At 52.2% G+C, this 20,355-nt stretch overlaps 1 protein-coding gene across 1 annotated transcript; it reads right to left on the bottom strand.

Moving 5' to 3' along the window:
* Window positions 1–5,635: 5,635 nt before the first annotated feature.
* On the bottom strand, window positions 5,636–19,062 carry PIP5KL1 (phosphatidylinositol-4-phosphate 5-kinase like 1). The gene is made up of 11 exons (XM_073314255.2): window positions 18,716–19,062; window positions 17,306–17,442; window positions 15,253–15,447; window positions 13,915–13,965; window positions 13,242–13,396; window positions 11,603–11,727; window positions 11,018–11,052; window positions 10,847–10,902; window positions 10,074–10,186; window positions 7,627–7,789; window positions 5,636–6,865 (listed from the first exon to the last, which is right to left on the bottom strand). The coding sequence occupies exons 2-11, from the start codon at window positions 17,306–17,308 to the stop codon at window positions 6,445–6,447; spliced, it is 1,317 nt and encodes a 438-aa protein (XP_073170356.1). The 5' UTR covers window positions 17,309–17,442; window positions 18,716–19,062; the 3' UTR covers window positions 5,636–6,444.
* Between the last annotated feature and the right edge of the window lie 1,293 nt (window positions 19,063–20,355).

Genomic DNA, 20,355 nt, shown 5'->3' with positions numbered 1-20,355 from the left:
ACCCCTCTGATGCCAACCCCACCACGAACATTGATACCTCTCCCCCAATTTCAACCTCCCCTCTTGTATTGATCCCCCCTTTGAGACCAATACCCCACTGGTATCAGTGCCCCCCATACCAGTCCCCCCGATATTCCCTTTGGTGTCAACCCTCCCACTCCCACTGGCCACCTCCAAAGTTACACCCCATCTTTGACCACTCTCTTCTCCTCCTCCTCCAGAACCAGCTTCTCTTCCCTAGTATCCTACCAAACTCCTCTCCTGTGGCACTGAATGCCATTCCACCAGTCCCTGCCACTTGCAAAGTACCTTACCCTCCTCTCCTTCTCCGCACATTAGCCTTCCCCAGCAAGCCAAACCTGACAGTACCACTGCACAAACAAAACGGAAACTGACTTCATTAATTTCCATTGGCCATGCTGAGAAATTCAGAAAGCAAAGAAAGAGGAACAAACGGGTAAGTGAACTGTGTATTTAAAATACTTTCAGTTTAAATACGATCAAAGGAACTGCCACTCCAGATCAGACCAGCAGCCCATCTAATCTGGTATTCAGTACAACAGTGCTCAGAAGTATCAGACGAAGGTGCAAGATACGCCATAATGGACAGTTATGCCAAGAGGGGATGTTTCTTCATAATCTCCATCAGTGAGTGGTTTATGCCCTGATGCATGCGGCCTTAGAAATTTTGCCTCCTGTGTAGCAAAACTAGGCTTTGAGGGATTCGATTACCAGTAAATGTCAATAAATGTCAGTTTCAAACCCCCCCCCCCCACACACACACACTGAAAACATATTTCCATCAATGATGATCAAAAATTTTCAGACAGTCAAAGTAGCAAAAATGCTGCTTGAGAACTTATTACAGTTTGATTTAAGGATCTATACTTTGTATATTTTTGCCATGTGATGTTGACAATTTGGGTTTTAATGCTTTGACTTTTTGAATCTCAACATCCACTGTCATTAGATAATCACTGTCCCACAACTGTGAAGATTTAAATCAATATAATTTAAAAAAGTGCTTAAAAATAAACATTGATATTATCCAGCAAATTTATAAAAAATAAAAATTGAATTCTGCCAAGCCTAAAAGTAACTCTGGATTATCCATATCAATGTCTCGGCATTAACTTCAGCAGGCTACACTGATGGACACCAGCTGAAGCGCTGTGCCTGTTTGCATCGCAAAAATATTCTTTCAGCCATGCAGCACCCTGTGCCTTGGCAGGGAGTGTGTCTGTGTAGGAGTTTATACACACAATTATGATTCCTGGGCTAAATCCTGAAGCCTTTTTACTCACTTGCTATGACTTTCATTGAGGGTTTTACCTGAGTAAGGCCGGAGGGATTGGGACCACTCCCAATAAATTGGTTAATGACTCTGTCAATTTAGCTCACAGAAGCCATCAGCTGGAGTGACACACTTAGACAACGTTTCAGAGTAACAGCCGTGTTAGTCTGTCTTTGCAAAAAGAAAAGGAGTACTTGTGGCACCTTAGAGACTAACCAATTTATTTGAGCATGAGCTTTCGTGAGCTACAGCTCACTTCATCGGATACTTAGACACTTAGACAACGGAAGCTCCAGATCCTGCTGCTCCAGTAAATCCCTTTCCCTGGTTCACACAAATGAGTTGGGGGCTTGAGATCTTTATTTGATAGTTTTCTCCTGCACTATTTGCATAGCCATATGCAGAGGCCATTTCAGAGTGGGTCGCACCCAGTATCAGCATGCCGCAGCCCTGCCAATGCAGCATGTAGCTGAGACTATTCTCTGTAAAGGTTGAATGGGCGGGGGTGGGGAGAAAAATTAACATCTACTTGGTCAATGCTTGGGCAGCCCTGTCAGCCTTCATCTGTGTGACTGCAGCCTGGGTCACTGGGAGCTGTTGAGAAAGGATTTGTGAATATCGGGAGCATTCAGCCTCACTTGGCCCAGAGGCACAGCCAGAGGGGATTAAAAGCCAGGAGTTATTGTTCCCTTGTTGAACCAGATAACAGTATTATGCTTCTCTGTCAAAATGGGTTTAAAAATGCTCTGGGCCCATTGGAATTAGAGGTGGGAAAGCCCCGTTAGGTCCTCTAGTCTGGTCCCACAGGACCAGAAGAATTGTACCCTGGTGCATTTTCTAATAAAACTTGTTTTTCTCTAGTGCTTTCCATGCAAGGACCTCACAATGCTGCATAAACATTCATAGGCCAAATTCACCACTGGCCCAGTGACATTAGCCCCACTCTGTATCTGTGAAGTAGGTGAGTTATTATTGTCCCCATATTGCAGATGGGGAAACTGAGGCCCAGAAAGGCAAAATGATTTGTCCAAGGTGCACAGGAAAGTTTGCAGTAGGTCTGTCGCAGTTCAGTCCTGGGCTGTAACCACAAGACATCTTCCCTCTTGCTAGCTTGTCTGAGATGTCCCCACAAGATGGTCCACTGACTCCTGCTGGATTTGGGGCATGTAAGAAGATAAGATTGAGCCCTAACCAGCTAATTTCATTAATTTAAATCATTTTTGAAATGCAGTCACTCTCTGGAGGGGATTCTTAATAGATTTTTAAGGTCGCTTGAAAGCCAGTTCAGCTTCCTTTTTCTTTCTAGACAGAAATAGGCACATTGTGGTGGAAGATTTGACTTTGCCATGGTTCCTTGCTTAGTCATCTGCAGTAGCCCGGAGCAGTTATGAGAAGACAGAATATCTGATTTGTTTGTTTGTTTGTTCCTTTTCCTCCCTGAGTTGCCTTCAGAATTTGCAATGTGAAGAGCAGTTCAGGAAACACAGAGAAGATGACACAGCTCATCTGCACTTAATGGATTCATCATCAGATCAAATGAGGATCTCAAACCACACCCACATGCACACACCCACACCTATCCTCTTTCCATTGCCTAAAATCATCACTTAAGGGAAAAGGATAGTACTTTGTACTCAGGCCAGTTCTATACAAAGTGGTACCTATAAAACTAGAGGTGTGATTTGATATCACTTTGGTTAAACTGGTGTAACTTTGTGCCGCTTATATTAGTTTAAACCTGGTTTATAGCAGTTTAGCTTGTGCCACAGGCTATAAACTGGATTATGCCCCTTATAAAGTGCTACAAACCAGATGCAGTATAAGTGTGTCCAAATACAAAGATGCATCGGAATTATAAGCTCTTTGGGGAAGGGACCATCTTTTTATTCTGTTTGTACAGCACCTGGCACAGCGGCGTCCTGGTTCATGAGGACTCCTAGGTGTTACCCATAATACAAATAAAGTGATTCAAGTTCAACTGATGTAACTTCTGTGCGTAGACAAGCTCTTATGTCACGCCTTTAATCCCAGGAGCTGAATGCGTTTTGCTGACATTCATGAATGAAGCCTCACCCCACCCACGGGAAAGCCGATGAATCTGTTTATCCCCATGCGGTAGATGGTGAAACTGAGGCACAGCAAGATGTGATTTAGCCCAAGGTCAGTGCCAGGGAGAGAATCCAGGAGTCCTGACGCTCAGCGCCATGCTAGACTGCGCTGCCCCTTCCCCTACCTTGTCTCTTTCATGCAGTTGCTCTTTGGACTTTTTTTTTTTTTTTGGCTTGTGTCAGGTGTCAATGTTCAAATAGGGAATTGCTCTGCTGGACAAGACCAGGAAGCTGCATCCTCTTGGGTGACTGCAGGAAGGAATCCCTGCTTTAAAATTATTTATTTTCATTAAGAGCTCCCCACCCCCTGCTATTTATTCTTTTCCTTTTCACTGACCCCCCAACAAGTCTCTGGTTGGGCTCTGAGGTCTCTGAGGCCAAAGCTTTGTGGGGGGGGGGTTTAAACAACCATGTTTTCCCCTGCAGATTGGGCAATCCCAGTGTTTTTTTCCCTCAATCGGCATTGCCAACACCAGGTTTGACAGCTGCTGGATGGGATTTCTGATTCCTGCTGTGAGGCTACAGGGAGTCCAAATGTCAACACACAAACAGCAGCTAGGCCCCGGTTCATGCGTGACCATCACAACAACTGCACTGACTCAACGGGGCGTTCACAGGAAGCCAAGCCGGAGAGTCACGACTCAAGGAGCATTCTCAGGGCCCCAAACTTGGGGTAACGCTAGACAGCCTCCTGACTTCCCTATACCCAGACAAGCTAACACAAGGAGAGTGCAGCTTTGCTGTGACGCCCGGCTCGTAATCACCTACAGCCCAGCTTTAGAGATAGTCAGGGAGCGTAGCCCTCAATCAAAACCAATCCAGTACTAGGACAGTGGCTTCGGAGAGAAGGGAGGGTAGGTTTTCAGGAGCTAGCCCTAGATCATAGACAGTCCACCGCGGGGATAGCTCAGGGCATAGGACTGATGGGGCTAGGATGAGGATGCAGGTTCTGGCTACCCTCTGTGCTACTTCAATGCACAAACGAACTGGCTGCTGAGTCTGTCATTAGCTTCCCAGCATGCTTCTGGTTCAGCAGGTGCCTTCTGAACCCCAGACTGGTGCCCGTGGAGATTGGGTTTTGCTCCAGCGGCCCTTAGTAGGGTTCATATGGGATCGAAATGGCACCAGCAGTCGGGGAGATCAGGCCGTCCCTTTCCGTCCATCCACATCTCCTGTCCCATCGTCATCCCAAGAGAGGATCTGGGGACCATGAATGGATTTTGGTGGGGCTATTTCACCACCCAAGATACAAACCGGCTATGACGTTGCACCCCATAATGCTTTATAGAAATATGCTTATGAGTGTAAATATGACATAACTGGAATATGTTTTATGCTAGATATGCCATGTAACATATCTTTGCAAAGGTTATGTTCTACTGCATGTATTCATCCTATTCATATGCATGTATCATTTTTATATCTGAAGTTATGAGCGTTGGCTCTATGCTTGTATTTGAAGTGTTTGCTGTAGAAAGAATCTAAGGCAGATTTGGTCAACATAGTGTGAAGGGGTTATTCAAGTAATTGGGAGTACTTGGCTAACAATGGATCTTGATAGATGCCAGTCCACATCTGAGCTTTCCTGGGAACGTTTGGGCTAACGTACGGGCAATGGTGACGGCCTGTAGAGAACTGAGTCATGCATGGACATGTGAAATGCCCATGTGACTCCAAAACTCCATCTTGTAGCTATGATTCTACACAGGGGGAGAGAAGGGTTTCCACGCACAAGAGAGAGACTATATAAGCCCCTGGAATCCCCTCCATTTTGTCTTCAGCTGGCTCAAGAGATAGCCTCTCCACCCCAAAGAGATGCCTGAAAGAAACTGGAACAAAGGACAGTAACTACAGGGGTGTGACAGGTTTCAGAGAAGCAGCTGCATTAGTCTGTATTCGCAAAAAGAAAAGGAGTACTTGTGGCACCTTAGAGACTAACACATTTATTTGAGCACAAATACAGCTGTAGCTCACGAAAGCTTATGCTCAAATAAATGTGTTAGTCTCTAAGGTGACACAAGTCCTCCTTTTCTTTTTACAGGGGTGTGAGTGATTGCTGGACCCTGACTAGGAGGGACTCTTGTCTGTAAAAGAAGCTTATTGGAACATCTCTGAGGGTGAGATTTACCTGCATTTAGTTTCTTACTGTAGTAGGCTTAGACTTGCAAGTTTTTGTTTTATTTTGCTTGGTCATTTACTTTGTTCTGTCTGTCATTACTTGGAACCACTTAAATCCTACTTTTTATATTTAATAAAATCACTTTTTACTTATTAATTAACCCAGAGCAAGTATTAATTCCTGGGGAAGCAAACAGCTGTGCATATCTCCCTATCAGTGTTAGAGGGTCAACAGTTTATGAGTTTACCCTGTATAAGCTTTATACAGAGTAAAACGGATTTATTTGGGGTTTGGATCCCATTGGGAGCTGGGGGTCTGGGTGTTGGAGACAGGAGCACTTCTTAAGTTGTTTTCAGTTAAGCCTGCAGCTTTTGGAGGACGTGGTTCAGACCTGGGTCTGTGTTCGTAGCTGGCTAGCTTGTCTGGCACAACCAGGCAAGGTACTGAAGTCCCAAGCTGCCGGGGAAAACGGGCTCAGAGGTGGTCCCAGGACATCAGGTGGCAGGCCCAAGGGGGTTTCTGTGATCCAACCTGGCACACCCAGAGACACCCCACGCGGGAGCAATGCAAACTGGCAGCTGGTTCACAGATTCCCCATTTACTGGGTTCCTTGGACACTTGCAGCACTGACATTGAACCCCATCCCCACAGCACGCTGCAGGACAGCTGCTGCCCACAGGGTCACAGCCCCTCCGACTCTTCAGTTCTGATGCCAGAAACCGGCTCTCAGGATGCTGGGACTGGTCCTTCCGCAGCATTCCAGTAACACAGCGGCAATGCTGCCTTGAGGCTGCCCCCTGGTGGTGCAGGAGATCAGCAGTAGTCAGCTTGCAGCACTGTCTGTGGGCCTGTAACTCTCCCAGCGTGAGAGTGGGGCTGTCTGGGAAGCTGCCATCAGTTTCAGCCCCAGTGCAGGGCCCCACTCATACAGTGTGTGATTCCACCCACTGGCAGAGGCGCCTGGCATAATCTGAGGGGCTGACGGTGGAGAAGGTCTGTCCCCGGTACCGGATGCATTTCCACAGGTGCTCGAGCCTCTTGGGGAAGCTGTACACGGTGAACAGGTCAATGATGCCCATGAAGTAGCGGAGCTCCGGGCCATCAAGCAAGTGCAGAGGGCTCCTGCATCTGGGCAGCAAGCGTCGGTTCTGGGCCAGGATGTAGGCCAGATCATGGTCAGGCTTGGCGCTGCTTTGGAAGCTGACATCCTGCACCCCAGAGTTCAGCTCACGCAGTTGGTAGAGGTCGACTTCTCCTACCATCTCAGACACCACAATGTCAGACTCTTCATCCATGATCCCTGACATGGAGGTGAGCAGGGAGCTCTCGGGATTGCTCAAGGACCTGTAGCAGGGAAAGGCCAGGACAGGGAATGGGTGAGATCTTGGGGACACCCCAGATCAAAGTGATAGGAACCAGCAGCTGGTCTGCAGCTTCCCCATTGACTTGGTTCCTTGGACGCTCACAGGCTCCTAAGGTTCAGTCATCTACGGTCATGGATTGTGGGCCTGATTCTCAGTTACACTAAAGCCCTTTATGCCACTTGGCAGGGGAAAGGGTCCCTGAGACCCTCCCCCAGAGGAGAGGGCAGCATACAGCTAGGGTAAGGGCTCTGTGCTAGGCTGCTCCCAGCCCCAGGTGCAGGAGATATGTCAGGAGCAGGCCAGGGGCAGAGCATGGAAGGGAAGGGCATGGCCAGAGATTATAGCTGTTCTCTGCTTCCTAGGGCTCCTAAGCACCTGACGGAAAGAGAGTGAAAGGTAGAGCAGCTCTGAGGCTGCTGGGACTGACACCAGGGACTTAACATCCCCTTTGCCTCATCCTCCAGTTTGGCCACAAAGGAGGAATGCTGTGACTGAGAATCAGGGCCTGCGACACCGAGCCCAACTACGTTCCTGTGGGGTCTCTGCCCTCCCGGGGATGCTGGGTTTCAGGCACTCTGCAGGCTCACCCCAAGCAGCGTGGTAGCTGGGGGCAGAGCCTGTCGTGTCTGCTGCTTGTCCCCAAGCAGCCAGAGCTGCAGGAGGAGCAGAGGGCTGGCTGTGAAAGTGGCAACGCGCTCCCCCTCTGTGCTGAGCGTTCTCTGCAGGAGGCTGATCACTCACTTGGTGGTCCTGAAGATGATGTCTGCAAAGGACAGGTTCTGGCCCTTTTCGTCTGCATGCAGGGCCTGAAATGCCACCAGCAGGCTGTAATCCAGCACGTTCAGCTCCTTCAGGAACTGCGTGTCCACCTGCATCTGGCATAGGAGCCAGGAGCGCTGCTGACCTGCAGGAGAGAGCGGAGAGGCTGATAGACATGAGTGAGAGCCCCAGCCAGGGAGGGGAAGGTCTGATAGCCAGGGATGGGAGATAAGCAAGGACAGTTAGCCTGGGAGTGGGAGGGGCAGTGTTCTGCAGGGGACCAAGCAGATGGGGCCTTGGGCAGGGTGACAGACAGTTCTGATGTAGCAGGATCAGGAGTAGAAGAAGCTGCAGCTGGAGGAGAAACAGCTGCTTGTGGAGGAGAGAGGAGTGCAACTGGAGGCCAGGCAGCAGAAATGAGTCAGTGGAAGGAGACACACAGAGCGGAGAGAGAAATCAAGTGACAGCAAAGATCACAGAGCGATCACAAGAGAATGAGTGAGGGCAGTGCAGAGGGAGAGGATGGCTGCTAGTTCGGGAAATACTGAATGGGAGGGTTACTGGGGTCCCCAGCTTGTAGCTGGCTTGGGACCCAGACTCCATACTGCACACAGCCACCTGCCTGCTGGCCATGGAGCAGCAGGGCTAGATACAGGCCACTCACAGGCTTTGCAGGAGCCCAGAGGCCCAAGCGTCTGCCTGATGAGCTAAAGCAGCGGCTCAGAGCAAGCAGAGGCACACGCAGCCAAGTGCTTGGACAGGCTCCACCTCACTGTGCTCCGGGACTGTCTGTCTCATGTGGTTCCATCAGCATGAAACTTAGCTGGCAAGCTGAAGAAAGAGGTGGTTGGTGCAGATATGGTCGGGGGGAGGGGCAGGGGGGGGACACGTGATCACCCAGAGCCAATGAGCTGAGCCTTGGAGGAGACAAATAAATAGAAGGTCCTTCATGCTGACTTCAGGGAAATCACTGCCCAGTCTCTGTGCCTCAGTTTCCCCACCCCTCATGATTCTGACCCTCCTCTGCAGATTGCTTGGAGCTCTAGGGACATGAGCCAAGGATCATTATCATCGTCAGCATGGTGATGAATGGGCTAAGCAGGACACCACCATTTCCATCCAGCCTCTCTGCACCAATCTACAACCCTGCAGGGTGGACACACAGGCACATCCTGACCAATAGGAGAAGGGGGTAGAAACCCTATGGGAGACCCTGACCCTCGCTGGGGGGGAGCGGCAGCTGCATGGCAAACCAGGAGCAGCAGGGAGGCTGAATGCAGCAGAAGGTGTCGGGGAATCATGGGAAGAACCAGCTGGGGCAGGAGCCAGGGAACCACATGTGCTACCAAGGTCAGGTCTGCGCAGAAGCTGTGGAGAAGCAATGGAGCTTGGGAACATGGGCAGAGAGGTTCCAAGGAGACACACCATTAGCTGATCCTGGCCTGGAAACCCACCTCCAGCAGAAACGGAGCTGGAGAGGCACCAGGCAGAGGAGCCCTGACCCTCTATTGAACTACTCCCCACCCCCACAGGCCCACATACAAACCACTTTTGGTTGACCTTAAATTGCAAGATTTCAAGCCACTTTCCCCTTTTGCTAGTCCTAGTAAAATACCCCTTCCTTTAGCCCAGTGTCTGACTTGTCAGTGACCCATGAGGGCTAGCGCCTAGCATCTAAAGTGTCTTCGGAGCCTGCCTCCAAGTCACAGTACACCTGGTGTGCTCCTAGTGCCTTTGGGGTTTGCTGGGCCACAGCCCTAACAATTACCCCATCATCACGGGGTAGCAGGACATCTGCCATCTTGGCTGACACCTGGGGATGGAACCAGGAACCGCAGCCGTAACCCCCAAGACTCTATAGCTTGAGCTAAAGAGCCAGGATCCGAGGGGCAGTTATGGTCATTCCGACAGGAGGTTCCGTCCACTTCCCAGCGAGTCAGCATCCATGTCATAAAACCAGCTCACACCACCAATTGGCTTCCCACGCTGGCGGCCTCAGCAGTGAGGCCAGGAGTGAACAGGCCACAGACTGAATTACCGGCTTCTCCCTAGAGGTGGCTGCCTTCAGCTCAGGTGTGAGGCACTTTGGCAAGGTGGCTGCGGGAGGGGATGTCGTACCTTTTTGGTGAATAGAGCACTTAGGCCTCCGGATACATGGATCCTGCATCTTTCTCCAGCGCTAAGCTGGGTCATTCTCTTTCCTCTCTCTCTCTCTCTTTCTCCCATCAACCTATGATTAATTCACAACCTTCCAGATTGGGACCGATGTAATGAGGAGGTTTAGCTAAGCGGGGTGTGGTAGATGGATAGAGACAGAGGCTGGATGGTGGGTGGATTGAATGGCAGACGGCTGGACAGTATGAAGTGGGTGGGTGTCCCAGCGGGTCGCCCTGCCTCCCCGGGCCTTCCTTGGCCAGGGAAGTACTCACCCAGGTGGATGGAATTTCCTTCGAAGTTGAGATCCTTCAGCACCACGATGACTTGGCTGCCCCCAGGGGCGGGCTCCGTCCAGCGATTCACCTGACACCCTTTAATGTCGTACCTGCACATGGCAATTAGGATAGGTGATTCCTGAACCCCTGTTTAACCCTTTCTGCACCACACCCTAGGCATGACATACAAGAGAGCCCATTGCAGCCGTGGGTCGGAAGGGGGAGGAAAGTATCTCATTGGGCTGCACCATTTGAGAGTGCAAAGGTAGGGTGACCAGATGACCCGATTTTATAGGGACAGTCCCGATATTTGAGTCTTTTTCTTATATAGAAGCCTATTACCCCCCACCCCCGTCCCGATTTTTCACACTTGCTGTCTGATCACCCTATGCAAAGGGGTTATGCCCATGGACTTTGAAAAGGGTTCAGTGCTCAGTAATTTTTCCATGAAATATTCATGCTCATCAGTAGGTTCATATCCCTTTCAGTCTGCAGCCACTAGAGGGTGACATGATCACCCACGTTTTATCAGGGTTGCTTGTGCGATATCAGAGTTTGTAAACTCACAGCTGCAGCTATTAGAGGGCAAAGGAACAACACACATGGGAGCAGGTCTGACATTCCCTTTGCTAGTGGGCAGTGGTGACACACACATTGCAGAGGGGCAGACAGCCACAAAGGCAGGACATTATTCCAGAGAGGAGAGGACTGTACAAATCCCTCTGATTCCAGAGCCATGACCCCTCTAACCGCATGGGCCTGTAACTCACCGTTCAAGGATTCTCTCGTCGGGATAGAACACGCTCTGCATGATGATGAAGTATTTCTAGAGGAGAGAGAAGAAGAGACTTGATGGAAACCGGCACAGAGATGGAGTTGGCTGTGCCAAAGATGGGGCTGGTGGCACGTGACACGGACTCCGACAGGCAGATGGAACCTACCTTCTTCTCCTGAGGCACGATGATGCTGTGAACCCCTGGAAGGGAGGAGACAAGGGGAAAGTTCAGAGAACACAGACCACAATTGGCAGTCTGGCCCGCTGGCGGCTCTGACACCCCCATTAACCAGCAGGGACACTGAGTACCGTGTCCAGGGTACAAGGGCCTTGCAACCTGGGTTTCAAAAATCTTAAACATGGTTGCAGCCAAACAGGCTGTACCCAGGTATGGCTAGCAAGGAGGAGGACAGGCCAGACTGGTTGAGAGCAGGGCTTAGAGCCACCTGCTATAGACAAGGTCCCTTCTCAGGCTGGAACCCAGTGGTTCTCGATACACTGCCCAGCAAAAGCCTGTTAGATCCTCACTTGGCAGCCTTGACTTCTGGTCCCCTGAATAGTGACTTGGCTCAAGCAGAATCACAGGGGATAGGCGAGATGAGGTTCCCCCTCAGAAGGTCCTAGGCCATGTCTCCCAGGTGCCATGTCCCACCATCTCCTCTCTGTTAGGTACTGTCCCAAGCCGGACTGTTCTCCCTGGTGTTTATGGAGCCTCAGTCTTTCCCCGCAGCATGTCGGAGGTGGTTCTTACCCAGGAACTTGACGAGGAGGGAGTGGGGGTATCTCTCAAGGTGCTGGATGTACTTGGGCAGGTTGGAGAGGAGGAACCGGATCTCTCTCTTACTCTGAGTCTTCAGGAAGAAGCATTTGTTGTTCCTACAGCACGAGGAGGCTGAGAGTTACCCCCGGGCTCTTGATGGGGATAGGGGGAAGCGAGAGTCCTCATGTCCTGATCAGACCCAGGACACACTCAGCTCCCCAGGTATGTTCCTATATGCCCAACATCTGCACACTGTGTGTCCACCCCTCCCCCCACAGCAGCAATAACCGACCATTTGGAGTTTTGCCATGAAGACACACATGTGACCCGTCTCCCTTCTTAGCATCGCCAGGACACTGCAAAGGCGTCCTGACTGCTGCTATGAGGAATTGCCCCTTGCTAGTGAATATCCGACACGAACGGTTCTGATCAGCACCCCCAATACTTTATCCATACCCACACACTGTCCCATACCCAGAGACTGGACAGAAACAACACTCTGGGACATACGCTGTCCAAAAATACAGATAGCCTCCCAGTCACACACGGAAACCACCGCAGAGCAGGGGACAAAACACAAGCGTGATCTCCCACCTAATAAATGGGTAGCCTCCCCTCCCCAAACCCATGCAACTACCCACACTGTCCATGGTCTGACATATCCACCAGGTCATGCCAAAATGCAACACACACTTACACACCCTAACATATTGGGTACCTACGCAAATCTAACAAAACACAGATCCATCCTCTCTCCCTCCCGTTACAGCCAAGTGCACACAGCATCACGCACCCATTGCATCTGCACACACAAGCCACATACAATGCCCTATATCAGGGGTTCTCAAACTTCATTGTGCCATGACCCCCTTCATGACCAAGGAAGGGGGGAGACCTGAGCCTGCCCGAGCCCCACTGTCCTGGCTGGGGAGATCAAAGCCCAAGCCTCGTTGTCCTGGATGTAGGGGGGCAAAGACGAATCCCAAGGGCTTCAGCCCCAGGCAGGGGACCTGTAACTCTGAGCCCCTCCACTAAGGGCTGAAGTCCTCATGCTTTGGCCTCAGGTGGTGGGCCTTGGGCTTGGGCCCCAATCCCCAGAAAATCTAACGCCAGCCTCCGCAACCCCATTAAAACGGGATTGCAACCCACTTTGGGGTCCCAACCCTCTGGCCTACACTATAGCAGAGGCAGCATATTCGTGCTGGTTGTTACATGGGTCAGCTGCTGGGTGCTCTCTGATCACGACAGATCTTTCTAGTCAGTAGTAAGTTATCTTCTTGATTGCTGGTTCACTTAGGCAGTTAGTTCTGAAAGGCACGGTACAAATAGATCTTAGGCCAAATTCTGCCTTCAGACGTTCACCTGTCTTCCTGTGGATATCAGTAGGTGTTAGGCGGGAGTACCTGAGGTTAAATTGGCTGTCATTGATCACCTAGAGGAGTGGTTTTCAGCCTGGGGTCTGCAGATCCCTGGGGGTCCGCAGACTATGTCTAAGATTTCCAAAGGGGTCTGCAGCTCCATTCAAAATTTTGTACGGGTCCGCAAATGAAAAAAGGCTGAAAACCACTGACCTAGACCATTGAGCTCTCAGAGAGCGCAGACCTCTCTCTGTACCCATGGGAAGACTCACGTCAGGAAGAAGTCGGCCTTGCTCTTGGAGTTGCTGATGAACTGCAGGTAGGAGCTCCCAGAAGACAGGGACAGCTGGTATTCCTTCTCCGATATGCCCAGCAAGTGCCTGAAGTAAGCGAAGGCCGGGCCACCATACGTACGCATCTCAAAGCCCTGCAGCGACCCGGGAGGACCAAGAGGTGAGATCAGGTTCTACTGTACCATGCTACCCGGCACGCATGCCAGGCTGCCAAGTGCTTTCACCCCACCTCCCCCAGTCAGCTGGAGAGGCGGGGGAACAACTGCTACCGGCTGGCCCACAGGGAGCTGGGAATAGCAACAGCATCTCGGTCCTCCCTCAAAGCTACAGAACGCAGACATGGCTACTGTTGGACTAGAGAGTCAGCACAGGTGACTGGTGGAGGTTGTATGGATGTGCCTCTGCATATGTATGTATACGAGACGGTGTGGATAGGTATGGATGTGGGTGGGAGGTATAGAAATAGGGGGGTGGCTATCTGCAGCTCTGATGGACCCTGGGGATAGCTGTATGGTTAGGGTGTGCGGGTACAGGTAGGGGTTGGGGGGTGGCTCAGGAATCCTGCGACAGGTCCGTGTTAGTGAACTGGGCCTGGTGTACCAAAGCCTCTGGCCGGGGCCTGTGCTTTTTCCCTGCTGTGGTGAGTTCCTACCTCATGGGCCTGCTTCAGCACTGCCTTGCAGTCTGTGTCACTCAGGGCATCCTGGCAAGGAGAGAGAGACAGAGAGTGAGTGCACTGCAAGGGGACTTCTCCCCATTCACGTTCGCTGCTTCGCCGACCTTCCCAATGGGCCTTCCGGAAAGCAAATACGAAATGATCTGGGGGAGGGAGGGGGAAGGGAAATCGGCCTGGGAGTGTGGGGACTGCAAGAAACATGATGGCAACTAGAGGGAGTACACCGGCCTCTGGGCTCACCCCAGCCCCAGGCCTGCCCCATCTCTCTCCATCTCTTTCCCCTGCTCTGCCCCAGTGCTGTGGATGGAACTGATGCGGGACAGTTATTCCTGTCTTTTTGAACCCCTTCTCCTCACTGCTAGCCAGCTGTCACCATCCTGCCACAGGAGGTCAGGATTTCCTCAGCAGGGATAGCCCCCCCCATCTACCCACCTCATGCTTCTCTGGTTCCCATCATTGCAGGATCTCAGCCCCCTGGCACAGACTTCTCCATTTGCTAAGGGGAACGCTTCTTGCAGCCCCTGGTCTAGCAGGTCTCTTATTATTGTAAAGGCCTTTTGTCCTCTGGCTCTCTCTATGAAGCTGTGCCCGCCCTGTTAGCCCCCGTGTAGGGCCGGAGTCCCATCTCAGTCACTCTGGTCTGAATATGCAGGGAAATTCATGGAGTACCACCAAGAGGCTGGCTCACTCCACATAATGTCCAGTGAGTCCGGGGGGGGTGTCACGGGAATGCTGGGATGGGGGCCAACCCTGGGCTTGAGTTGGTGTGCGCATGACACAGATCACTAGCTACCCCCATCCCTGGGGGCAAGGGGCGGGGAGTCCCCTACAGAGCAGCCTGTTCTCCCTCCAGCAGGAGAGGGGCCACTTTGCTCTTGTCAGTCAGGAGTTTGCTCTGATCACCTGTGCAGAGCTGCGCCGGGCTGCTAGCCAAGCAGTGCGTTTGAGCCACCAGTTTGGCTGGGCCAGCCAGGGCCGAATTTCACATCAGTTCGTCAGCGTTCTCCAAAGAGGGAGCACTAGCCTAGTTCTTAAAGTAGGGGGCTGCCTGGCTGCCTCGCCCTAGGACATGGGCCCGGCCCTTCCCCTCTCAGTGTCAGGGGGATGCAAAGCACTTGGGGCTCCTTGACTGCGGGGAGACAGGAGGGAGGAGAATGGGATCATGATGGGAGCGCTTAGGAGGCTGCACACCTTTGCTACAGCAGCACACCCACTGGTAGCCCCATGCTGGGGGAGAAGGCTGTGTAGGAGTCTCGTCGTTCGTATGGTCGGGCAGCTGGGGAGGCGAATGAGCCTGTCCCGGGAGGTACTCACCGCAGGCGGGTTGTCAATGGCCTCTTGGATGGCGGCCCTGAGCCCCACCTTCAACATGCAGGTCAGGTCATAAAACTCGTGCTCCCCGTTGATCTCAAAGAGGCCCAGGAGCTTCCACTTCTGGCGGAGCTTCCAAAGGAACCTGCGCTTCAGCGTGAGAGACCTCCGGCCCCTCGTGCTCTCCGGGGCATCCGTCTGCAGGGGACAAGGCCCAGTCGAGGAGTCAGAGGAGAGAGCAGGGCTCCATCCGGAGACGGAAAGCCCCGGAGTCCCTGGGCAGAGAAGAACCAACCTGTTCCCAGCAGACAGTGAGGGGCATAGGACCTGAGCTTGAAGAGGTTTGAGGGAAGATGGATGACTGGCAAAGTGGGGGGAGTTCAGAGAGGAACAACAGCAAGGACCAGGGGGCTGAAGGGGAGTAAACTCCCTCTGGTCCTTGAGTGAGATCCCAGACCCACTGACATCAATGCCAAAGTTCCCATGTACTTCAAGCAGGCCAGGATTTTGCCCCTGGAGAACATTTGAACTCCTGGTGAAAGAGCCAAACACTTAGTCCTCGCGGAGACAGGAGCAGTGTGCGTGCAAGAGTCAGAGCCAGGCAGGCCAGACAGAATGGTGGTTATCGCTCTGCTGAAAGGCACTAGTGGCTGCCACCAGTGGGGGCTGTAATCCAGGGACAATCACACACCTCAGTAAAACCGATGGGGGCGCCAAGCACTCTCTGTCAGACTCCCTAGAAGGAGCACTTAACCCTTGTGTGTAAGGAAAACAGCTACAACCAAGAGAGGCTACCGCCCAAGACACTGAGTCACATGGCCAGGTCTGAGTTAGCCCAGTAGCATAACAGGGGTTTCCCTGATTGAGGGAACTAGGATATCAGTTTGCAGCTTGAGTGGGAACAGCTAATTTAGACCCCATCATTTTGTACATATAGTTGTATTAGCAGATATTAACTTTTTATCATTTTTGTATGTTAATCTCTCATAATTCTTTTATATGCTAACCATAAGCCTTTTTATTTTGTGTATCTATATATTTATTGTCCTATATATATTGAAATTAAAAAGTTCTTTGTCCTTTAATTGAACCTAATGGGCAAAGAACATGAGAATGGCCAGACTGGGTCAGACCAATGGTCCATTTAGCCCAGTGTCCTGTCTTCTGACCGTGGTCAATGCCAGGTGCTTCAGGGGGAATGAACGAACAGGTCATCATCAAGTGATCCATCCACAGGGACAATGAACTCAATGATGAAATGCGTATAATCTTTTACCCTGATCTTATTAATATAGGCCAGATGTCCCAGGAAGAGACACACCCACCCACCCACAACCAACTACTACAAAGTTTCTACAGAAGGATGTTATAAACAAAATGAGGTGACTGATACAGGATACTTGTTATGACAGATGGGCTCTGTAATGGATGAAATAATGCACCACTGAAAGGTGTTTTTAAATCATTTAAGCACTGTCAGTAGTCACAGCTGTTAGTAATAATGACTGGATTAGAGATTCTTTTTTGCTCATCAGTCAGGTAAACTGAGGATGACATTCCAAGAAATTCCATTAGTAATGAGGAAAACAGAACATATGGTAAAAATAATTATGAGAAAATATTTTCCCTTCCAAAAAAGGAGTTTCTTTGTCTCACACACTATAAAAGGACATAGGTTTGGGGTGTTAGATAGGGAACGAACACTGTCGGCATTCCTCCAGTACAGAGGAGGGGATTCAACTACTTTCTCTTCACCGTCTACAGGGGGGTGGCAAAGCATCTGTTCCTTCTGTATAGAGCTGTATCAATCTCTGATTGATAATCTAGATTAAATCAATTCCGTATGAGCCTGTCATCTGACAATCGCAAATCGCTATTCAATTCAAACACCCAACGTTGGGATTATGTTTTCCAAAGTGCATTACTTTGCACTTATCAACACTGCACCTTCCCTCCCGTCTATCGTCACATGCCATCTCCCAGTCACCACTGCAAGTCACCAGTCAGCTCTCTGTAGACTAGTTTGAGAACGCCTATAAAATACAATATGACTCACCATGGCTTCTCTCTGAATGTCAGGCCTCAGCTCTACAGTGAACGCTACCTGCTGATGCTGCTGGCACAAAGGATTCCTACCAACGAACCCCAGTCCATAGCCCACGGGGAACACCGTCCATGCTGGCGGGAACCAGCCTGTGCAAAGCAAGAGCACAGGGTGCAATGATTGGTCAGTGCAGCAACCAGACAAAGCACAGTTAGATGGAGCATGCATGCATGAAGTGGGGAGTGCAACATGAAAAACCAGCTGCCTTAGTGCCGGGGGCATGAATCAGTGTGCGGAGCAACAGCTGAACCCAGGTAAAAATACAGATCACTGCTTGGGCAGAGCAGTGGCAGGAAGATGGGCTTGAGTGAGCTCTGACTGGCCTGCTGGATGGGATCAGCAGTGAAGTGGGACCAAACAGGGCGAGTCTAGACTCCAAAGGGAGTTAGGTGCTGGGTGGGTCCCAGACTGACTGACATCGAGAGACTTTACCTCATGGAGCACAGGAGTCGAAAAGCTAGAACCCACGGGCTTGCGGAAGCCTTGGCACTAACGCAGTCAACAGTTCGAGACGGTCCGATTTTAGGAAGGCAAATTTGGGGAAATTACAGAGCCATAGGGCCTGCTCTCATTGAAACAAGGTGAGAGCCGCTGCTGGCTTCAATGTATCACTGTGACCCTCTTCTTAACCACTTCCCAGAGCTCCTCTCAGGATGAGGCTCCATGAGCCCCTTCCGGGGGAGGGCACAAGGGCTACTCCAGAACGGCTCCCCATGGGGACCCTATTCTGCAGTCCGTCCCCTGTGTTCTGGAATGACTCCTGCGCTTTGTGAGCATGGTCACCGTTCCAGAATAGAATGTCCACACACGGAGCCATTCTGGAATCGCTGTGGCAGAATAGCTTATTCCACAACAGTTGTTCTGGTCAGTTTCTCTATGCAGACAAGCCCTTTGGTCTCAGAACATCCTAGTTTAGACTCTCCTCATGATGATGATGATGATGATGCCTATTCATCTGCATTCCAGTAGTGGCCCAGGCACCCCGGCAGAGACCAGGACGCTGGGGTGCTAGGCGCTGTACAACGAGCCGGTCCCTGCCCCAAGAGCTCTGAAGAAGTCACCGGGTGCTGGGGGAGGCAGGGGGAAAGGCAGACCCGGTAGCAGCGCTCCCAGCAGGAAATGAGCCTGATCCCGGGGCTCCCCGTCCTGCTGGGGGAGGACAGCCCAGCCCAGGGACAGCTTGCTGCCGGTTTGGGGGGCAGGGTGGGCAGCGGCCCGCCCCTTCCCAACCCCGGGAGCGGGGGTCTCATGGCATTCAGCCGGGGGTCCGGGGCGCGGGCAGGGGGCGCCGGCTGTAAGCGCAGGGCCCCGCTGGGCTCTGCCCCGGAGTGAGGGGGGCGGCGTGGCCCTGTTAGCACCTACCTCTGCGGGCGTCCTCTGCAACCGCGGGCCCCGCCGCCTGGCCCCGCCGCGCCCCACATCACTGCCCGCCCGCGCCAGCCCGCAGCCGCCTCCCCGAGCCCCCGGGCTGCTGCTGCATCGCTCCTGTCCCTAGCAGGCGCCCTCCGGCTCCCGGCGGCGGAGGCTGGCGGCCCCGGAACCCCTGCCGCAGCGGCGGCGGCTGCCCAAGGGCTGCCCGCTGCAGAGCGGAGCGGGTGACATCAGCCTGCCGGCAGCTGGCCCCGTTGGCAGCAGTGCCGCGGCGGGCGGGGGAAAGGCAGAGGAGACCGCGGCCCGCACTCCCCCGGCGGGGGTGGGTCTTGGCCCTGCCAGAGGGTGCAGGGTTAACAGCTGCCAACGTGTAGCCGTCCTCAGCACGGGCCGCCTTCCAAGGCTTCATCCCCACCCATCCCTGCAGAGCAGGTAGCTGGAGCCCCGTTTGGGGGAAACTGAGGCAGAGAACAGGGCAGTCACTTGCCCAGGGTCACCCGGGGAGTCATTGTCGGAGTCCTGCTTTGAGCACAAGAGACCTAGGTTCCAATTCTGCCCTCAGACCATTAGACCAGAGGCCTTCAAGCCCTGAGCTCTGCACCTGCCCACACAAGGTATTCACCTGGCATTCAGGGGCAGCACCCTGCAAGTTTTTCATGAAGAAACAGGGGGCGTCTCGAGCCCTTATGGCTGCAAGGAAAATCTTCCAAAGGTGATGGGTGTGTAGCGGACACAGTTCTGTCTGCCTGAGTCTGCAGGCAGCCTGGGACAACAGCTCTAGGAGGGAGGTGAACAGCCTGGATGGAGCAGTAAGTATTAAGTCAAATTACCACATGGTCAGAGCCAGGTTTTCATGTAACATGGGTGACCAGCTGCCTGGGGCAACCACTGCAAGTGTGCGAGCAACGCAGGTCACATGCCACCGAACCCTGGCAGGCTGCAGCACCCAAGAGATTTTTTTTCTCCCCCTGAATGACAAGTTTAGTGACCACATTAGGGCCATATCCTCTCCCCTACCAGCATTGGGCCAGCCGCCCCTCATCATTCTCCTGATTGCTTGTATTGTTATTGATGGGAGATCTGCTGTGGATTGAGGGGTGTAAATGGACCTGCCTTTGCAGGCTCAGTCCTGGCCCAGCATTTGAAATCAATTGCCCTGAGTTTCAGAAGTACTGAGAACCCTGGAGTTCCCACCGACATTGGGGGGGACTGCAGGTGCTCAGCATCTCTGAAAGTCAGGCCCAGAATGACACTGACTCCTCAGCACTGGGCCAGAGCTCCCAGAGCAGCGATTGGCACGGGGCAGAATAAAGCAACCAGGATGGTCCTGATGGAGGCTGGAACTCTGTCCTCGCCTCACCCTGTGGGGAAGACAGGCCTTCAGATAACCCCCATTGCCTGTATTGCACTTTCCAGCCCAGGAGCAAGGAACCATTTCACACTTTGCACTGGGGGGAGCTGAAGCCCCAAGGGGGGAAGTGACTTGCCTGAAGTCATCCAGTGAGTTGGTGCCAGAGCAGAGAATAGAAGCCAGATCCCGACTCCCAGCTCTGATCCCAAGAACAGCCCTTTCCAGATCCATGTGGGGGAGGCAGGAGGGACCCTAACCAAGTGCAGAAGCCCGAAGGCCA

Source organism: Lepidochelys kempii, chromosome 16 (assembly GCF_965140285.1).
Source record: "Lepidochelys kempii isolate rLepKem1 chromosome 16, rLepKem1.hap1, whole genome shotgun sequence".
Classification (NCBI taxonomy): domain Eukaryota; kingdom Metazoa; phylum Chordata; order Testudines; family Cheloniidae; genus Lepidochelys; species Lepidochelys kempii.
Note: the sequence above shows the minus strand (reverse complement) of the source record. Positions and strands in the feature narration are given on the sequence as shown.